Here is an 18,213-nt window from a genome sequence, read left to right on the forward strand (position 1 = left end):
TTGCATTGCAAAATCTGTTTCCAGTGGCATTAAAAAAAATGTTCAGTTTCTGAAACAAGCAAGTTGTGGATCACATTTAGTGAAAGCTCTGTAAACTCTGTGAGCCTGCATCTCCTGCTTCCTGTCTCGCAGAAAACAGCATCAGTGGTAGCATGCTGTTCAGGTCTGTTACAGGCTGGTATTTCTGTCATTTTATTTTTGCCATTTTGTTGCAATTTTATGTCATGAGCAGGAGGAAGGCTCAGTGTCAGATAATAAGTGGTTTTGAGCTAGTCAGTACCCTGTGATGAATTATTCATCCACCTGTTACATTACAACTAAGTAATCATTTATGCTTCCTACCTCCAAATTCTGATGATGCACTTGCTTGGGACTGATTTTCAAAGTCAATACCACATACTGCTTACAAAAGCAAATTCAGTTCCGTTGGTTTGTCAGTGGATATTTGTGTGCTGGTTACTTGATTTCCCTCAAAATATGCTTATTACTCTACTACAATTTAACTTTCACTTTTTATCTAGTCATTCATTACCTTACAGCAAAAGTAGTAGTCAGTGGGTCTAACTGCAGTGGTAACAGGAGGTGCTGCATAAAAGGTGAAGGTGAAGGTAGTGGGTGATACAGAGTTGACCACAAACTGAGCCAATCAGCAATGACTGAAATACAGCAGGTTTTGACCACACTACTGCAGTACTGCAAATGAATTGAGGCAGCTCTGGGCAAGGGAAATCTTCAGGTGACTGGTAAAGCCATTTTTCATCAAGGGAACTCATTATCTGAGTTGCTTTTCTGTTTTCTTTCTCATCACTGCCAATGGAGGAAGTTCACTAGGAATAGGGCTCTGACTGGCATGGTGACAGTACTATTTTGTGACATCAACTTATTGCTTTATCATCCGATTTGTCAGTTGTTTCAAGTAATACAAGTACTCCAAAAGGAGAAGAAAATAATGTCATTAACAAGCTACAACCTTGGGAGTGGATGTGATTTCTGAAGATATTTGGCATAGCTCTGTAAACAAGATTGTAGTACTTGCAGCTTTTTTTTTTTTACCTTGTCTTCTATTGAGAATCTTAATCAGTCCGACTGAGAAGGCAATGTCCTTAATCACTAATTAACTTTACTCCTTAAGTATGTGATGCTGTTTCCAGTGGAACCAAAGATTAGAAGTCAGCTGTGTTTCCAGTATTATAGATCATTCAGTTTATTCAACAGAAGAATCTTTTACAGTCCAAACAACGCTCGTGTGTATTTAAAATATTCTGCAAGTTGTAGCTCTCTGCTTGTAATACATTTGTCTGAGTACAATTTTACTTCCACAAAAACCTATAAAGACATTACTCTATTTTTTTTTTTATTTTTGCAGTTTGAAACCTCACTGTTTAGACTGGCTGTATCTGTATATAATCACATCCCTGTCACCATTAATTGATTGGATGGCTCAAACGAGAACGAGCAAAAAAGGAATGGAAAAGAAGACAGGCCACTAATTCAGAATGGGGTGGTACTTCCAGTAAATTTGTGAAACTGCAAGGGAGAAAACACTGAGGCGGAAAAAGAATTTCATGGCAGGCTACAGAGCTGTTGGTCTGTTGCAAGACCCTGTCATCTTTTTGCTATGATTCCAACTTAATAGTGCCATGTCTGAGGAGTCACATAAATGATTCATGCTGATTTGACTCAGTGGCAGTGTATGAATCTGGTTGCCATTATGACCACCAGAACTAACAGATAGAAAGTAATCCCCAGGGGGTTTCTAACTGTAAATGACATCTGTCATGTTCCACATGGAACTTGGAAAGCTGGAATTGTTTTAGGCCACAAAGAGAAGAGTTTTGTTTGTTTGTTTAAAAAATGAAAAGATGAATGCATTGAAAGCATGCTGACTACATTTGTTACCTTAGGCTTTGTGGCATACGGCCTCTTCAAAGTGCAGTGTAAGTTGACAAGACCCTTCTGCTATGTGTGTCACAGACATCCGTTGAAGTCTGTGGAAAAAAAGAAAAACAGAGTATTTGCAGTGCTTGTGCTCAAGAAAAAAAGATACCATTTAAATTGTCTTTCTATATTTAAACTGTAACATTTTTGGAAGACAAAAAATTGTTTTGAAGTTATCAGGATTAGTTTGTGGAGCATTCACTGCAGCTAGATGAAAAGATCTCAAGTTAATAATCTTTCTTCTCTCCTTATCTATATTACACTAACATACACACTCCCAGAAGTATCTGACTTATCTAAATGAGGGGATTATCTCCAAGCAAATCAGCATTTTCTGGTGGGAAACTTGTCAGAAGAAGAATTTTTACCTGTTTTTCAAAATATGCTTTTCAAAGCCACCAGCCTTGATACATTGAAGTATTTTCACTTCTTTGGTAAACAGAAATTCATTAGATCTTAGTTCTATGTTCCAGTTGCTTACACAGATATCCTTAGCTAACTTAAAGTTGGTATCATAACCCTACTGTAAATACAAACTTCTACACATGAGTAAATACACAGATTAACCTTTTCTAGACACCACTTGTAGTTTTTAAAGCAGCAGTGACATTGCAAAGCATTTAAGCACATGCAGCAGCTTGTTATTGGGCCTTTGTCACTGACTGTGTTGTTCTTTCTACTAGCACTGAAATTAGATATTAACCACCTCCTTTCTCAGTACCTTAACCAAGACACAACTGCATACCTTACCAGAAAGGTATTCCACACTAGTGGACTGAGCCAGCAGGTAGTTTGTTCCTCTACATTTGAAAATGCTTGGCAAGCACATCCTTCTGAGCAAAAGCAGTGGTACGAGTTCTCTGCCTTATTCTTAAATGCACCTGCAAAGGCTTTATGGAAGTAAATGAATATGCTGTTTAAACCTGTGTGCTGGTTTTAGAATTGTAATTCTTTTTCTTCCAACAGTCACTCTGATCTTCAGAATGCATTCAGCTATAACAGAGAAGAGCTTGCACTGAGCATAGCTTACACTGAGCATATTAGCCTGTTCAGTCAAATTTCTCTTTCACGTTTTTTCATCAAGGCCCTTTCAAAAGCCTTCCCAAACACTGATTTCACGAGTCATCTCAGCCTGCTTTCTGCTGGGTCTGTCTTCTCTCAAACTCTGCAGACCTTCTGTATGACCGGTTCCTCACTTCCTTCTGTGGAGATCTGCAGAAGTATTCCTGTAACTCTCTAATGTCTTGTGAAGTGGGTGTTTGATCATGCTGCAGGAGAAAAGCTGAAATGTACCATATCTAGTTGAAGCTGTGCTTAAATCGTGCTGAACAAACCCACCCAAATGAGTGCCGTAGGGATTAATGGTACATTTGTAGTTCTGTGATTTGTATCAGCAGGTGAGGTCCTGGAAAGCTCTCTCAAGTCCATCTCGTTAGCAAATAAAGACTTTGAGCTTACCAATTTCAACTGAAAAATCAAAGCTACAGCGTACAAATTCTTCTTCTCATTTCTCCTTGAAGTGGATTATGTAGTTATGTATTTAGGAGAATGCATTTTGCAGGCTGCTTTGGAAACTTAAGCTTTTTATTTACTGTATCTGGAAGCCCTGGTAAGCCAAGATTCTACAGTATTTCACATTTTGTTTTTCTGAGACAGAGCTTAGGATCAGGTGTCAGTTAAGTCACTTAAGGTTATTTAAATGCATTTAAAATGTTGCTTAATAATTCAGAACCAGTTTGCTCTATTTAGAGTATTAAGATTTTTTAAATCCTTTTAATTAACCAATTTCAACAGCAGTTTGAATAAACAGAAACAAAAATCTGCGTCCCTTGAAAGCACAGAAAATGAATTTAACTCAAGTCACATGTCTATTTAAATGAGGTACAATCAGGATTTCAGCAAATTTGGTGCCAAACCGTTCTTCATGTTGTGTAGAAATACAGAGCGAGACAAAGCCAGATAAGATTGTTCATCTCACTGTTCTGGTGGGAGAAATCCTTTTTTACTCCCATGGTGAAAATGCAGCAACAGAATAGTAAGTTAAGCATCAGTGCTCAGCACTCATCTGAACAGGTGACTGTCCTCTGATACTCTCCAAAGGGTAAAATTATGATCCCTGTACGACTGCACTAGGTAGTTCAGCAATTTTGTGTATTTCAGTCCATTCTAGAATCCATTCTTTGTATGAGTTGTTCTGCATTGCACTCAGTGCAAACTAATTCCTTTCTAATAATCTGCTTTTAAACTCATTAGGTGGTGTTTAAACTCATTAAATAGTTCCTGAAAAAAAATGCATGTCCAGGACCACTTCTCAATTTTAACATCATCTTGATAGAAAGAATGAAGAAATATTTAGCTGGAGAGAGGATTTGTGCAGTATCCTGGTTATACCTAATAGCAGTTTTAGTATTTAGTCACTCACATAATCTGGGAATGGAGCTTGAACAAGGAGGGATTCAGAAGAACAGAATGTAACATGATTCAGGTAATTTAAGCAGCAATATCAATAGTATTTCCTGCTATATAAAATAGTGCCTATCTGTTTTCATTCACAGTACTCTAAAATTATTCAGGCCAGTGTATCTGATGATGGCATGTAATTATCAACTTTATCTAACTTGCAGGAGGCCACAGGCACAGAGTTGACGTCCCTCCTCCTGGCAGTTCAGACTGTCATTATGTCAATACTACCTGCCCTTGCCTTTTCTCTCTTTGAGGATATATTATTTTATTTATTCAAGCAGCTGTGTTTAGCTTAGTTAAGACATTGAGAATTTGTCTAAGTAAATTGGCCATAGCAGACCAGCATATTCCTGTGCCTCTTCTAAGGGCACGATTTCTGGTCTTTCTTCCTGTTTGCTGTTAACAGCAGAACGATGGGACTGATAACTTTTGAATTCCAGAGGGCTGGAGCAGGTACAGCTGCAACCAGAATGCTGATCCTTGCAATCCTTATGTTTGTTGGTTTTGATAAGTTTGAAGCAGTGTCACCTTCTTTCGGCCAGCACCTACAAAAGGAGTAGTCGATATTCTCATCCTGCTGAAGTTGGCGGCAGAGCTTGTAGTTCTTAAGGTTATTACAGAGTAGATGCTCCTTGAAATGTAATGCCTGTTTTTGTGCAAATGTAATTTCCATAGATGTAGTAAAAAATTCTGTAAGTATTATAGAAAAGATTTCCATGTTTTCTTCCAAGAATGAAAGATTTGATCGGCTTCTTTAGACCTAATGTTTGCATAACTGTGATACCTAAAGAGAAAGATTAAACCACTTCTTATTATATAAAGTCACTTTATAAAGGAAATGTATATGTTCATTTACTCTAAAAATAATTGTGTTCTGTAGGTGAGTATAGTTTCTGATCTCGTGTGACAATTCTGTCTGAATATGGGGAATATTTAACTAATCTCAGCAAATAGGAGTGCATTTCAGATAAGCTGTTCTACTTAAGACTCACTGAAGTAAGCATTCACCAGAGAACTGAATGCTCAGTGCTGGGTGTGAGCTCCTAGTTGAGTCATCCTCATTAGTTAGCCCAGTGACTAATACCAGCCACGTGATTAACGTATTGCATCCAAGCACATCCCTCTGACCAGAAGGGTTCCTTTATTGAGCACTGCACCATTTTACAAAACATGTATTTCAGGGAGGCGTGCTCCCTGAAAGCACGCCTGTTAAGAGGAAGATGCCTTGTTTAAGCCGTGGAGCTTTGCTGTTGGATATGGCGTGATGCAGCGTAAAGTAGCTCAAAGACATTTTTTACCTTTCTTCTGCAGAATTTGTGCTTAATGTCAGTTTTGCAGTTTCATTCCCCTCGTAGGAAGAAAACGTAATGATAAAATACCAATAAAGAGCCTTTGTAGTACTATGATACCAAGAATGCTGTGTCTGCTTACCAGAAAATTTAATGATCTCCTGCTGTTTTGGTAATTGCATAAGTAATACATCAGACTAACTCACCAAAGCAGTCTTAGGCGCGCTTTTCATTCTATTTACCTATCTACCAATCACAATGTTATACTGTAGATACCATTGTGCTAGCTGAACATCTTAATCCTTTGAACTTGATAAAAATCCTTTTGGATGGTTTTTCCATGCAGTTATAATTAAGTTCATATGAATGCAATCATGGATCGCTCTCACGTGAGTGACTGTGTTCCTGTCTGTTCCCCTTCGGGACCTACGATTGCACAGCCAAGTTCTTGCAGTGCATTTGAGGCACTAAATGCATTTATACATTCGCAGACTTTCAGAAGATGCAGCTTTCTTTCAGCACGTCATCAATATGTACTTTGAAAGCTACGGTGTTTCTGGGGCTGGGCTCTGTTATCTCTGCAGCTAGCACGTTTTTTAAATAATTAAATGCATGAATAATGGTTAGTTTGGTATAAGCACGTTGGCAGCAGTGCCCACGAGTGACAGACTGCTTTGCTCCTTGGCACAGCGGAAAGGACGCTTAACATACAAATGCTCTGATCTGTAAATGCCACTATTTAAATCTTTTCTACACTCAGCAAGAAAACCGAAAGTAAATAGTGTGAAGGTGAGGGAGCTTTTCCTTTGTCAGGAAAAGAGGTGTTCCAGGCTATTCCATCAGCTTCTCTTTTTTTTTCTGAGAAATCACATGGAGAATTACTGAACAGATCATTGATTTCAAACCGAACAGAAGGGATAAAAGACCAAAAAATCTGAGGAGAGCTTTACAGCATCTCCCTCTGCCCTCAAAATCTGGAGTTCTCCGTTGCTGGTCTGGGATTTGCTGGCACCAGGAGAGCTGCACCATCAGGTGTGTGCAGGCTGTTCACCCAGCTCAGACACCAGCACTAACCTCAACTTCTTGCTCTCCATGTATTAGGCAACTTCTGTGATATTTCAGTACTATCAGTATCGCCGTTTCTTTTACGTGTGTGTAAGAATGATGAGTGTTTATGTTCTTTTAAGCTTTGTTCTGCAAACGTGATGTAGTTTTCCCAATTAAAAAAATGTCAGTAGAATCGTGAATTCATAACGTTGGACATGTAAAAAGCACCCAGTAGTCCAGGCCTTTCATTGCAACGTCAAGCTTGGGCTTCTTATTTACACTGCTTATTTATATTATCATTATGCTTAGTGTTTTATAAAACCAAGAAGAATACAGTTGCTATTTTTTTCTCTTAATTTACTGTCTTAAAAGACAAGTAATGCAATTAAGGTTTCTGCACTGATTAAAATCTATGTAGCAAATTCTCTTCTTACAACAGTTATGATAAGTTGCTGACAGCTAATACGAGATAGAGGATATCTCAGGCAGCTGTACAGCTTTTATAAGACAGGAAAGCTTGCTCAAAGTACAGGCTACATAGCATCAGTTTTCTGTCTTATCTGTATCTGTTACTTTGCTCAGTAAATATACTGACTAAATATGCTGAATCTAAAATAACGTTTCAAGAAAATCACTGGAGTGAAATGAGAGGGAGTATGATGTATCTGCATTAAGGCTTTGAAGTTAGAATGAGACTAGAAGTCTTTTACTATGACTTATTTTTTCCTTATTTGAGATGGCTTTCTTCAATTCAGATGTAAATCATCTCAAAGTTTATTCAACTAAACCAGATCTAATTGCATATATTTATGTGAAGTACCCCTACTTTTGTTTGTTGCACTAGTTGGACACATTATCTGTATAACCCATGGATATTTCAATATGTGGGAAGAATTCACTGTATTTGTTTATGTGTCATTCTGAAAATATAGTTTTTTTAAACAGACCTGGTGCTTTACCAGGTGTGCCTTTAAGTAATTTCTATTGCATTTATACTTCAGGAGGATTAGGAAACAGAGTAAAAGAACTCTTTGTCCATTAGATTCATTAAATGTATTCATGCGTGTGTAAATGGCATAGAGGCTGTGCTGCTCAGGAATCAGATCCTTGTCCTAGGGTGTTGAGAAAGGTGAAGGGTGTGATATTTACTGCTTGGGTAAGTGTCATAATAATTGTGTATTTGATTCTTTATTTTTAAATGACCTTCCTGGGCACAAAGCCATTTTTATGTCTTTATCTTTTCCCTGCAGAGTTGGGTAGGGTAAGGAACCACACCTTTGAAATTGTTAAAGTACAGCTGTGCAGGATGTGAGCGTCAGATAGAATGGATAGGACAGCAAAGGGGAAGACAGAAATCATACCAAAGTGATCGGAGAAGGAACAAAGTGTTGTTTATGCTACTAATATTTTTCACCATTGAGTCTTTTAAAAGCAAACAGCACAAACAAGGTGTTTGTTGAAAATAAAGCCTAAGTAGTTACTGCGTTCTTCAAGAGAAACACAGAAATTAGCACAGCTACCCTTTGGTGGTTTTGCATAGTTGTATATCAAACTTCAAAGTGCTGCAGAAGTACTTCAAGCCAGCTACTTTGTGCTTAGTTGAAATAATTACCACAGAATTAATCTGAAAAATGCCTGTTGCAATAACGCATTTCCTGTGCACCAATCCAGCACAAGTTATATGGTGAAGCTCTTGGAATTAAAAGCTTGGATTAAGCCTTAGCTCTAGTGAACAAAAGCATAAGGCCCTATAAAACTGTATCCACAGATGGAAGAAAAATGCTGTTTTACCAACTGAAATGTACTTTGAAACGTTCTATAGCTTGATTGCAAGGTACAGCGCTGACAGAAATAAGGTCCTGTTACCACCTCTGGGCACCTTGCTAGGAAACCTTCCCCTGAAGAGTGTCACAGTCTGTGTAGAAAGTCGTTTGCCTGAAAATGAAAACTCCTAACATACTGTTTGCTTTGGCTTTGAGTCAGTGCTAAATGCATATACGTGTTATTCTACAGAATCCTTGTGCTTGAATATTTAGCCATTTTGCTGCCACTTAATGTACTCTCAGCATCTCAGCATTGTGCCTTTCCTTTGCCGCCCCCCTCACTATGCAAATTTGGAACCCCATTTCTGGGGCTTTTATTTTATTTCTCATTATAATACAATGCTAAGAATTCAACTTAATAAAACCGTAAAATGTGTGTTTTAAGTACATGTGCCTCACTCACTGCTCTCACCATGGGAGTTGTGTGCAGACTCTAAAAATGCATATAGGTGATTGTTAGTAAGACAAACATTGTGGGACTTTGAAATACAGAGAAACATTAAGCTTTTGGTATTTGATTAGCAAGTGCAGAGTGCTTAACTCAATTTATTTTGTAACCATGATCAAGAAGGCATGTAGTTGGGCATTATGGGTACCTATGTTATGAGTGAGTTCAATAGGAGCAAATGAGATTAAATATATAAATACATACTTAAATTATTTCCTGCATAATTGTCAATGATATGCAATAAATCTTTAAGTAATACAAGTGTGGAGCTTGTAGACAGTATAACTTAGGTAATGTGCAGAGCTCTTTAGAGCAGAACACGGTGCAGTGACATGAGAGCAAAGTCTCAGCACTGAAATGGGCTCCAAAATGTGCCCTGATGCTGATGAAGCAAAGTACACAAATTTAAATATGACAATATTTTAATTCTTTGTGTTGTGAAATAACCCACATAGATGTACTTAATATAATTTATTAATGTGCTGCGCTGGACACATCTTTGTGGGTTACAGCTCTTTAATCTTTATTATGCATAATTCTTTGGTTTCTAAGTCTATTCAAAAATACTTTCAAAGCATCTTGGGTCTTATATTTCATATGTTTACAAGAGAAACCATTTATTTTGGTAGGAGGTGGATTCACTAATAAGGCTGCTATTCTTTGTAGTGAACATCATGTTTACAAACCACAAATAACAAAGTAGAAGCTGCAGAAGGGTTATGGTGTGATAATTAAGTACAATGGCGACCTATATGAACAGAAAATGCCAAGGAGCTAAAACAAAGCAACAACAGCTTTGTTTGTTGACAGATGCATGAGCCATATTGTTAGTTAATTGGGTAATGGTGTAAACATTTGCAAACTCTGCTGTCCCTCAGTGAATTAAGCAGCACACTGAAATTATGGTGAAAATCTGCACAGTCCTTTTGCTGCAGGTACTCCACAGTGCTTTTAACCAACCTTCTGAGCTTAAGGTCTTTGAGGAAAGAGCATCACGCGCTGTTAAAATTTGAAGTACTTGAAGTTCGCAAACCTGAGGGTTCAGATTAGGATAGGGACCTTGAATTAGGCTACAAATAGTAATTTTAAAAATAGAAATAAAAATACTAATAGTGAATAATTATTTTCCATAAGCTTACAGTCTGGAATATTGTTTTCATTGCCTGCGTTTGCTTTTCAGTGTTTTTTCATCAGATGTAGGGAAGATTTGTTTTTGTTCTCTCCTGCTTTTTCCTGCAGGAAGAGGTTGCAGGGTTTTAAAGCAGAGAGATCTAATTAGATAATGGCTTTAACTGAAAAGGAGAATTGCTTTTTTTTTTCCAGGTGCACGATACATTATGTGCAGTGAATTGCAGAGACTCCTGTTTGCCTCCCTTTCTGTGTTGGAGCGCAGTGGACTGTAGTAGAATACTAAAGCATCAAAAAATGCAACAAGATACTTAATTAGCATACTTCTGTAATCACAAACTTAAATGCACTACTTTGGCTGTTTTTTACATAGCAGATTTGCTTTCTAAGATATTAACCTTTCAATAATTTAAGCGGCACCTCTGCAGGAATGCATAATTGGACTGTAGATAATAGGAATCTAAAATTGACTCTGGTGTTTTTGCAAATTATTTTTCTCTTCAGCCACTTAGCAATAGCTCCCCACACTACTAGAAGTGTAAGAAAATATGTCCCTGCTTTGGAAAACTAATTAATGAGATGCATCTGATGTATATATCAGATATGTATATATGCATCTGTCTCATATATGTATGATTTAAATTCTGTTGCAGTCAGAAAGGTGAAACTGTGTCGATTTTAATGGACGTAGGAAGTGATAGGCTCTTTAAAGGTAATTCATTATTTAAGAGAGTGCAGTTATCCAGTGAAACAAGTGAGGTACAAATATATTTTAAATTTGTCTGTTTTGGGAGGGGAAGAGAAAAGGCACAGTACTGTTTCTGTTACTTGGTAACAGGAGTGGTAAATTATGCATTTAGGAAAAATATTACATTTATGATTTCTTATATTAACTCGAAATATGTTGTTTGATCGAGGCTGATTTTTTCTTCCAAAGAATAATTTTAGAAAGCAGTGGCATGAAATGGTATAAACAAACTTAACTCCAGGAAAAACGCCTGTGAGTGTGGATTTGCCTTTATACCCACAGCATAACACTATGATCTCTCACTGGAATTCTGCTGTGTTCCTTCCTGCATTGCCTGCATACCTTTATAAATGCGACGAGAAGTCAAGACTCCAGTAAACAATCCTATAACATGAATGTATGCATGTAACTGTGTAAATGTAAATGATATGTAGACATATTCCACTCACACATATGCATGCATGATATATATACACCGTAGTAGTTGGGCAGAGATGCAGTTCTGCCAGATGGTGAGCTGATGCAGCATCTCGCTCCCAGTGGAAGGAGGAAGGTCCTGCTCTCTCCCTTCTGCTTACTGCGGAGCGCTTTTACTGCCTGCCTTGCACTGGACTTGGTGTTCAGTGGATTTCGTGTCAGTTCTACTCATTTCTCCACCGTATTCTGGGAATTAGTGCTGACACCTTCCACTGTGACTGGCAGATTTCTTATAGTACAAAATCTCAACTGTGAAGATAAGGAATTCAAAATAGTTTACTTACGTGTATCTTTTCATTCTCGTCTTTACAGGTGACCCAACTGGATCCAAATAAATCTTTACTGGAGGTAAAACTGTACCCTCAAGAAACCCTTTTCTTAGAGGCAAAAGAATAATCAGACAAGATTGTAGGACTAATCATCTTTCGACAAGCCAGAGGCACAGCATCAAGAGGAACGCTTCATCGACGCCATCTTGTACTATCATCCAACTCAACTCAATGTCACAACTTTGCCTCTTGCAGGAATTTGAAATAACATAGCTACGTAAAGTTCCACGTACATGAGTGTATGTTCCAACCTCGTTTAAATGAGCAGAGGATGAAATTCTGCTGTGAACACTGAACGTTATGACTATGTTGCTCACTTATCATCCAGCTTTTGTTATAATTAATGCACTGTTAAAATGTGAGTGATTGTTAAGTAGAATTTTTACTCCTCAAATGCCCCTTTTTCACCAAGAAATCTTGGACATTTCTGCCTGTACTTTTGACACTAGAATGCTGTATATTTGATATCTCGCTGAGCCAGTGCTCTCATATATATGCATTTTATCTCTGTGTTTGAATTTCTACTTTGTCACCTAATTTAAAAGGCAGAAAAAAAAAATAACAGGACATTCTCAGCCATGGAAATTTAACAGTATTATGGTAGAAGGCATATAATTTTTGTTAGTACTTTCTGACTTCTTTGATAAGATGTAAGGTTTTGTTTGAAGAATATAGTTTGACATATATGCGAGGTATTTATTTACTGGTTCTGCTTTGGGTCTCAGTTCTGATTCATTTAGGAAGTATTTTCCATTACATTGCAGTGTGTGAAACTGCTTATTGCATGATGTGAATATTTAAATAACATTAGAAATGGCCAGGACCAGAAAGCTGGTATCTTGCCAACGCTTCAGGAATCAGCTGTTATTGAATATCAGCTGTTAAAAACCTTTCAAATACCAGATACAAAAGTTCTTTATTTCCCGTTGAGAAAGGAATGGCAGTTCCCATTTTGGCGGTTTTCCTTCATTCTGGGCTTGTTTGTATCCCATTACTCTGTTGTTCTAAAGCACCTTGTTTGTTCCATCAAACAATGAGTTATCTCAAGAAACGGTGTAGTAAGAAATCTGCCTTACTATTGCACACTTTGGACATTTTAGCAGTAGATTGCTGATCCCATCTCAAATTGAAGAAATCCGAGATCCGTTGTCTGAAATGTATGCACCAGCTACCTGCTGTCTGATGAGGAGAAATCTGGTACTTTAAATTCCTCAACCATGGAACAAACATACTCGGTCTAAAATCAGAAAGTACACTTAATGCCAAATGTGCATCAAAACAGCTTGGTTTGGGGGGGTTTTGTTTGTTTTTGTTTTGTTTTTAAATCTGGACTTCCAGGATAGTGCAACATAGCACTGCAGAATTGTCATCTACTAACCAAACTTGTTTGGTAGTGCCTGGCACATTGTTTTCCACGTGTTTCTATGTAATACACAGTGCTTATCGTAGCAGGAGTTCTGTTTTGGAAATTTCATACTAAGCAAAGACCAACTGCATACATCTTCTAGTCTTTAGTCTTTTCTTTGGAAGGATGGTGATATAAGATTATATGTATGCCTATTATTAGGGTGTTAGTGAAGCTCATATATTGTTACCTTTACCAAAAATATAAATTTTGGAGCAGGGGAAAGCCTTATTCTACCTTTTGTAATTCTGTAATTAGTGAGTGCTACATCAGACACTTTTAGAAATGAATTATCTGTGACAAACAAAAGGTTTGGAAGTGTAAGTGAATCTTAACCATTTGCAGTTCACAAATAAAAGAATTCATAGCCAATAGAAAGATAAATGTATGTGTAATGGAAACCTGAATGCAGATGCTTCGTTCTCAACTTCTGTTTTCTTGGTAAAAGATCCACCGTTTATTAAATATGACATTAGCATAGGTTGCAAATTGGGGTGGCGCTGTTTCTACAAACAATCACAGTAACACATACAGGAGGATTTTAAAGTGATGCATATCTTTTTTTCTTTTGTCTTCTTTCTGAGCTGCTGTTGAGGAAAGGAGTTGTTGAAATATTGCTGCAGAAGAAAAGCAACCTTTCAGCTAACTTGTTTCTGTTAACCTGTTCTGTTTAACTTCTGTTTGATCTCAGCGGGCTGTTTTCTCTCGTTCAACTTTATTTCTGTATTTTGACTTTATATTCTTTACTTTGATACTAGTTTTGTAAATTTATCAAATGTGACTTGAATATTTGTTGAACGTGTTGAAGTCAGTGCTCCCAGGTTCTGTTAGGCCTTTTTTGTTCTAAGACAAGTTTTAGGGCTTTTTTTCCCCTCTTTTGTTCACATTGAAAAATACACTGTCGTTATCAAAACATTGTGGTGAGAATTAACTGGAAGTGTTGAAAGTGGTGGTGTTACTGCCCTCTGGTACATAGACCAGGAGCAGTATAGAAGGTGCATTCTGCCAAAACAAGTGTATCACTCAATTTAAATAAAGCATTTATGATTTTTGTCCTTAAATACTGATTTCAAAAAGCGGGCATCTAGTCATCTCTCTAAATGACATCCTCAGTGCGAGCCATTTTCTGTGTAGAAACGTTAATATTCTCTGCCGTCATTTTCTGCTCTCTTAAACCATGGAATTCACCTCATGTGCTCTGCTGACATGGTTAATGCTCTCGTCGTTCTACAGACTAATTTTCTAATTCAGCATTAACCTAAAACTGTAACGCTTTTATTGCAGAAGTTATCCCTGATTCCACATTTTCTATCTCCAGGTTCCTCACATTAGTGGATCATCATCAATGTGATTAATGCGTTAGTTTTAAGTCTAAAGGAATGGCTGTTAATGAATGGAATCCTGTACGATGTGTTGGCTTTTGATATTGGCCTTCAGCGCATGATGGTGAAGCTGGGGCTGTCTTTGGCTTTTGAAGAAACTTCCTGCTGTAGACATTGCTGTTCTAAATTCCATTAGAGAACGTGCAGAGCACAGGTGCTTGTCATGTATTCTCTGCATGAGCACTCCTCAATTTAGTGAGAGTGCCGAGGGAGTTTCTAATGGAGCTACGCTGGGGGTCTGTTTATTCTTTTTAATGTAGCACAAAAGGACTTTGGCTTTCGTAAACTGTACGTACTCGGTAACGTTAGAAATTTAAAATAAATTTTCAATTACAGTACTATTTCTACTAAAAACCATATGATTTCACTCTTCCGTGTGTGGAGAAAAACGAAATCATTGTGACCCGGATTCACAGAAGGACTGAAGCATTTCCTTATTGAGCCCTGTGGTCAGACTCCTTAAATGATTCAGAGTAAGACTGAGGTTCCCTAGATGAGGTCCACGACAAAAAATGAATCAAACCAAAAACCCTTCAGAATACATGTGAAGAATCGCTGCCAGGCAGAACCAGAAAATGGTTACATGGGCTGACAGAAATGTGGAAGGTAGAGATGTCCAATGGACACTGCTATGCAGTAGAGCTGGGGGTTCCTGCTCTGTGCCAGCCCAGGGTGCCTTGTGCCACTCGGGGTCCACAGCTCAGAGGCCTTCTGCCAAGACAAGCATCGAGTCCTTTGTTCCAACGTCTGGCAGCACAAGGCACATCTTTATTTCAGTAGTGGTGGTTTTTCCATCAGTCTCCCCTGAAGTTTTTAACTGAATAGTACTTGACATTGAAGTTTTCGCAGATTGTGGCCAGCATGGGTCTGGGGAGAAACAAGCCTGAATCTTCAGTGTTTCAGAAGACTGCTGTAAGACCACTATAGCACAGGCTGCTTCTAATGTGTGAACTGACTCCCTGCTGTCAGAGCTGTTTGACTGCCGAACAATGTAATTATTTAAGCTTGTTTAGAGGGAGCGTGCAAACAGGAGTCCGATGTTTCAGGAGAGTGGCTGAGGTGCTTGCCTGGGATGGGCTCTGCGGTCCTTTTCCAGAGACTGTTCACTGCAGTCCACTGCTTGGTGTGTGCATAGCAGTACCAACAGAAAGCAGAAGATGAAGCAGAGAGTGAAGATGAGAGGAGCACAGAATGTTGCTGCTCCTGCTCCTGTTTGCAATACTCATTTATGTTGGGTTACACAGATGTGGGCATGAGCAAAAACTCATGGATACCCTTGCAGAATTGGGGTTTGGTTCAACACCGTTCATAATTTTGAAGACCTCTGTTATACCTTTGTAGTTCTCTCACCTTTAAATTTGAGGAGCTCTGGGTTAATGTGTCTGCTTCATGTACAGGGTCAGGCTGGGTGGGGCTCTGAGCAACCTCATCAAGCAGTAGATGTCCCTGTTCATTGCAGGGAGTTGGACTAGGTGACCTTTGAAGGTCCCTTCCAACTCAAATGATTCTATGATTCTCTATTTGTATGTTCTTGCCTTCCCTGTATCATTTCTAATATGTCCTACCCTGAGTGAATAAATTTCATGCCATCTTCCAGGACAGACAGGACTTGTATCAGGAGCTTACGTGCTGTCCTAGTGACACTGGTGACATCCTTTTATTCCCAGTTCCTTCTCCAATAATTCCTTTTTCTATTTGCCCCTGATTACTACTACACTTTCTCACATAAATATCCACAAAGAACCTACAATGTCTGTCTTAGATGTTAACATCTGTTTTAGGAGTGACACCCATCTGTAGAGTCAAGGCTATTCAGACTTCCCCAAATACACGAGCTTTACACAAGCATGTTACACGATTGCTGCATATCAAAATACTTTTAGAATGCCTTGCCATTACCTTAAATTTAGCATTCACTCTTGAATTTCAAGCAAATAAAGCAAATGGTATAAAGATTTTGCTAGCCGAAGTTTGTACCTTAGTCAGCGGTTTTCTCTGTGGATTCTTTATATGTGTAATAAGGGCTGAAGTTGTGCTGCAGCCTTCATACAATTCAGTTAAAATGTCACTCAACTGCTAGTTACAAAAGTAGGCTTCATTCGTTTTTGTACTGAAAAGAAAACTATTGGTCAGCAAAATCAGTATTCTGTTCTTATTAGCAATGAATTTTGTGTCCTGTTTTCCCAACTCCATGCTGTGACAGCGTTCCACAGTTCAGTGCTATTCATTTTTGGTCCAGTCATCTTGAGTGAGTCGGTATCATTCATTAATGCCTTCACCACACTGCCTATTGTGTTTCCCAGATGCTGTACGAGCACCTTAAATAACACAGGTCCCTACAAAGATCCCTGGGGACACTGCTGGTAACCCTTCTTGCTGTTAAACCCTGCTTTCTGCTTCCAGCTACCGCTCTCTTATTTCTCTCAAGAAAAGATGTTTCCACTGCAGTAAATGTTACTGCAGACAACTAGCTCATCTTTCCTGCAATTGCCCTACTTTCATTAAGTGCTCCTTTTACACCCTGAAAATATGTGAGTCCAATTATCTTTCTGGCAGGCTTCCTATTTCTGATATTTTTAATTATCTTTTACACCTTTGGTGGTAGTTCCTCAAGGTCTGTAGGTTGTTTAGTTTTGCTTTGGTGTGTTCCAGAAGTTAATGGTCATGTTTCTTCCTTCTCCTCACATGAGTCTGTCTTGCAGTTGCATCCTTCCCTGTGCTGGCTTATGTGGCTCAATCACTGCAGCTTGGGGGATGGGGAAGAGAAAGGGTGAGATTCTGGAGTCCTTTACAAATTAATTATATATGTATTCTGAAGATCTAGGACAGTATCTTCAAATACACTTATTCTTTTAACTGTGACGATTCGATTTCCCTTTGGTATCTTCCTCTTCATGTAGTTTTCTTTGACTGAAAAATTAATTCTGGTGGTTTTCTTCTTTTAAGTAAAGTACTGAATTTGAATATATTTTCATTTACCACAGAAAGTGTTTGGTGTCATTTTTATTGCTTCTGTACTGTATTTAAGCTATTCTTGCAGTCTTCATTAGTGTCACTTGGTAGCATTCATAACTACATCCTATTCCTGATCTTGCCTTCCCAAAATTTACTGAGATTGAAAACTTGTTTGAAACTTCAAGTTCTGCTGAAGCCATTTTAAGTGTTTCACTATTATTCTAATGTGCACATAGAAACATTTCCCGTTTAGTCAGATCCATTTGCCCTTTTTATGTGCCCTGATTGATTCAAACTTTTGTTTGTGTAAGGAAAAGGAAGCATTTCCTAGAAGTGGTGGCAACAGAGAGAAGAGATTTTTGGACCACTGTCATAAACTGACATCTACAGAGGAACTGAAATGATTTTGGGATCTGTTTCCAAATACCCAGGGATCTTTTCAGCTTGACTTCAGGTGTTACTTCACCTTTCTTGTTTTGTTTTGTTTTTACTGTAAGTACAATCAGATAGATGCAGAGAGCTCTTACTGAAAAATACTTCTGCATCTTTGTGATTTAGGCAAAGGAGAATAGCAAGGCATTGTGTGGCTGCTGAATCGTGCAATGCAGCAGGAAAATGAAATGAACTGACACTTAGAGGATCACAATTCCTTGTAAAATTTGTGCAGTTCATTTTAACTTTCAGTTTACTGTTGTTCACTGATCACATGCAAGAATGTTTTATGCACGTGAATTGAAAGCATCAAAGTATTCTCAACTGGAAAGTCTTAGTAGATGCAAAG

At 38.2% G+C, this 18,213-nt stretch overlaps 1 protein-coding gene across 2 annotated transcripts in view; it reads left to right on the forward strand.

The window, feature by feature from the left end:
- The window catches only part of FAF1 (Fas associated factor 1), a 146,661-nt gene extending 129,242 nt beyond the window's left edge, over window positions 1-17,419 (forward strand). Inside the window, exon 19 of one of the 2 annotated variants that reach the window (XM_048943745.1) lies at window positions 11,674-17,419. In XM_048943745.1, coding sequence (XP_048799702.1) covers window positions 11,674-11,757 — 84 coding nt within the window. In that variant the 3' untranslated portion in view covers window positions 11,758-17,419. The remainder of the gene's footprint in view (window positions 1-11,673) is intronic. The other variant, XM_048943746.1, reaches the window with a different exon arrangement.
- Window positions 17,420-18,213: the final 794 nt, after the last annotated feature.

Source organism: Lagopus muta, chromosome 5, assembly GCF_023343835.1.
Source record: "Lagopus muta isolate bLagMut1 chromosome 5, bLagMut1 primary, whole genome shotgun sequence".
NCBI lineage: Eukaryota > Metazoa > Chordata > Aves > Galliformes > Phasianidae > Lagopus > Lagopus muta.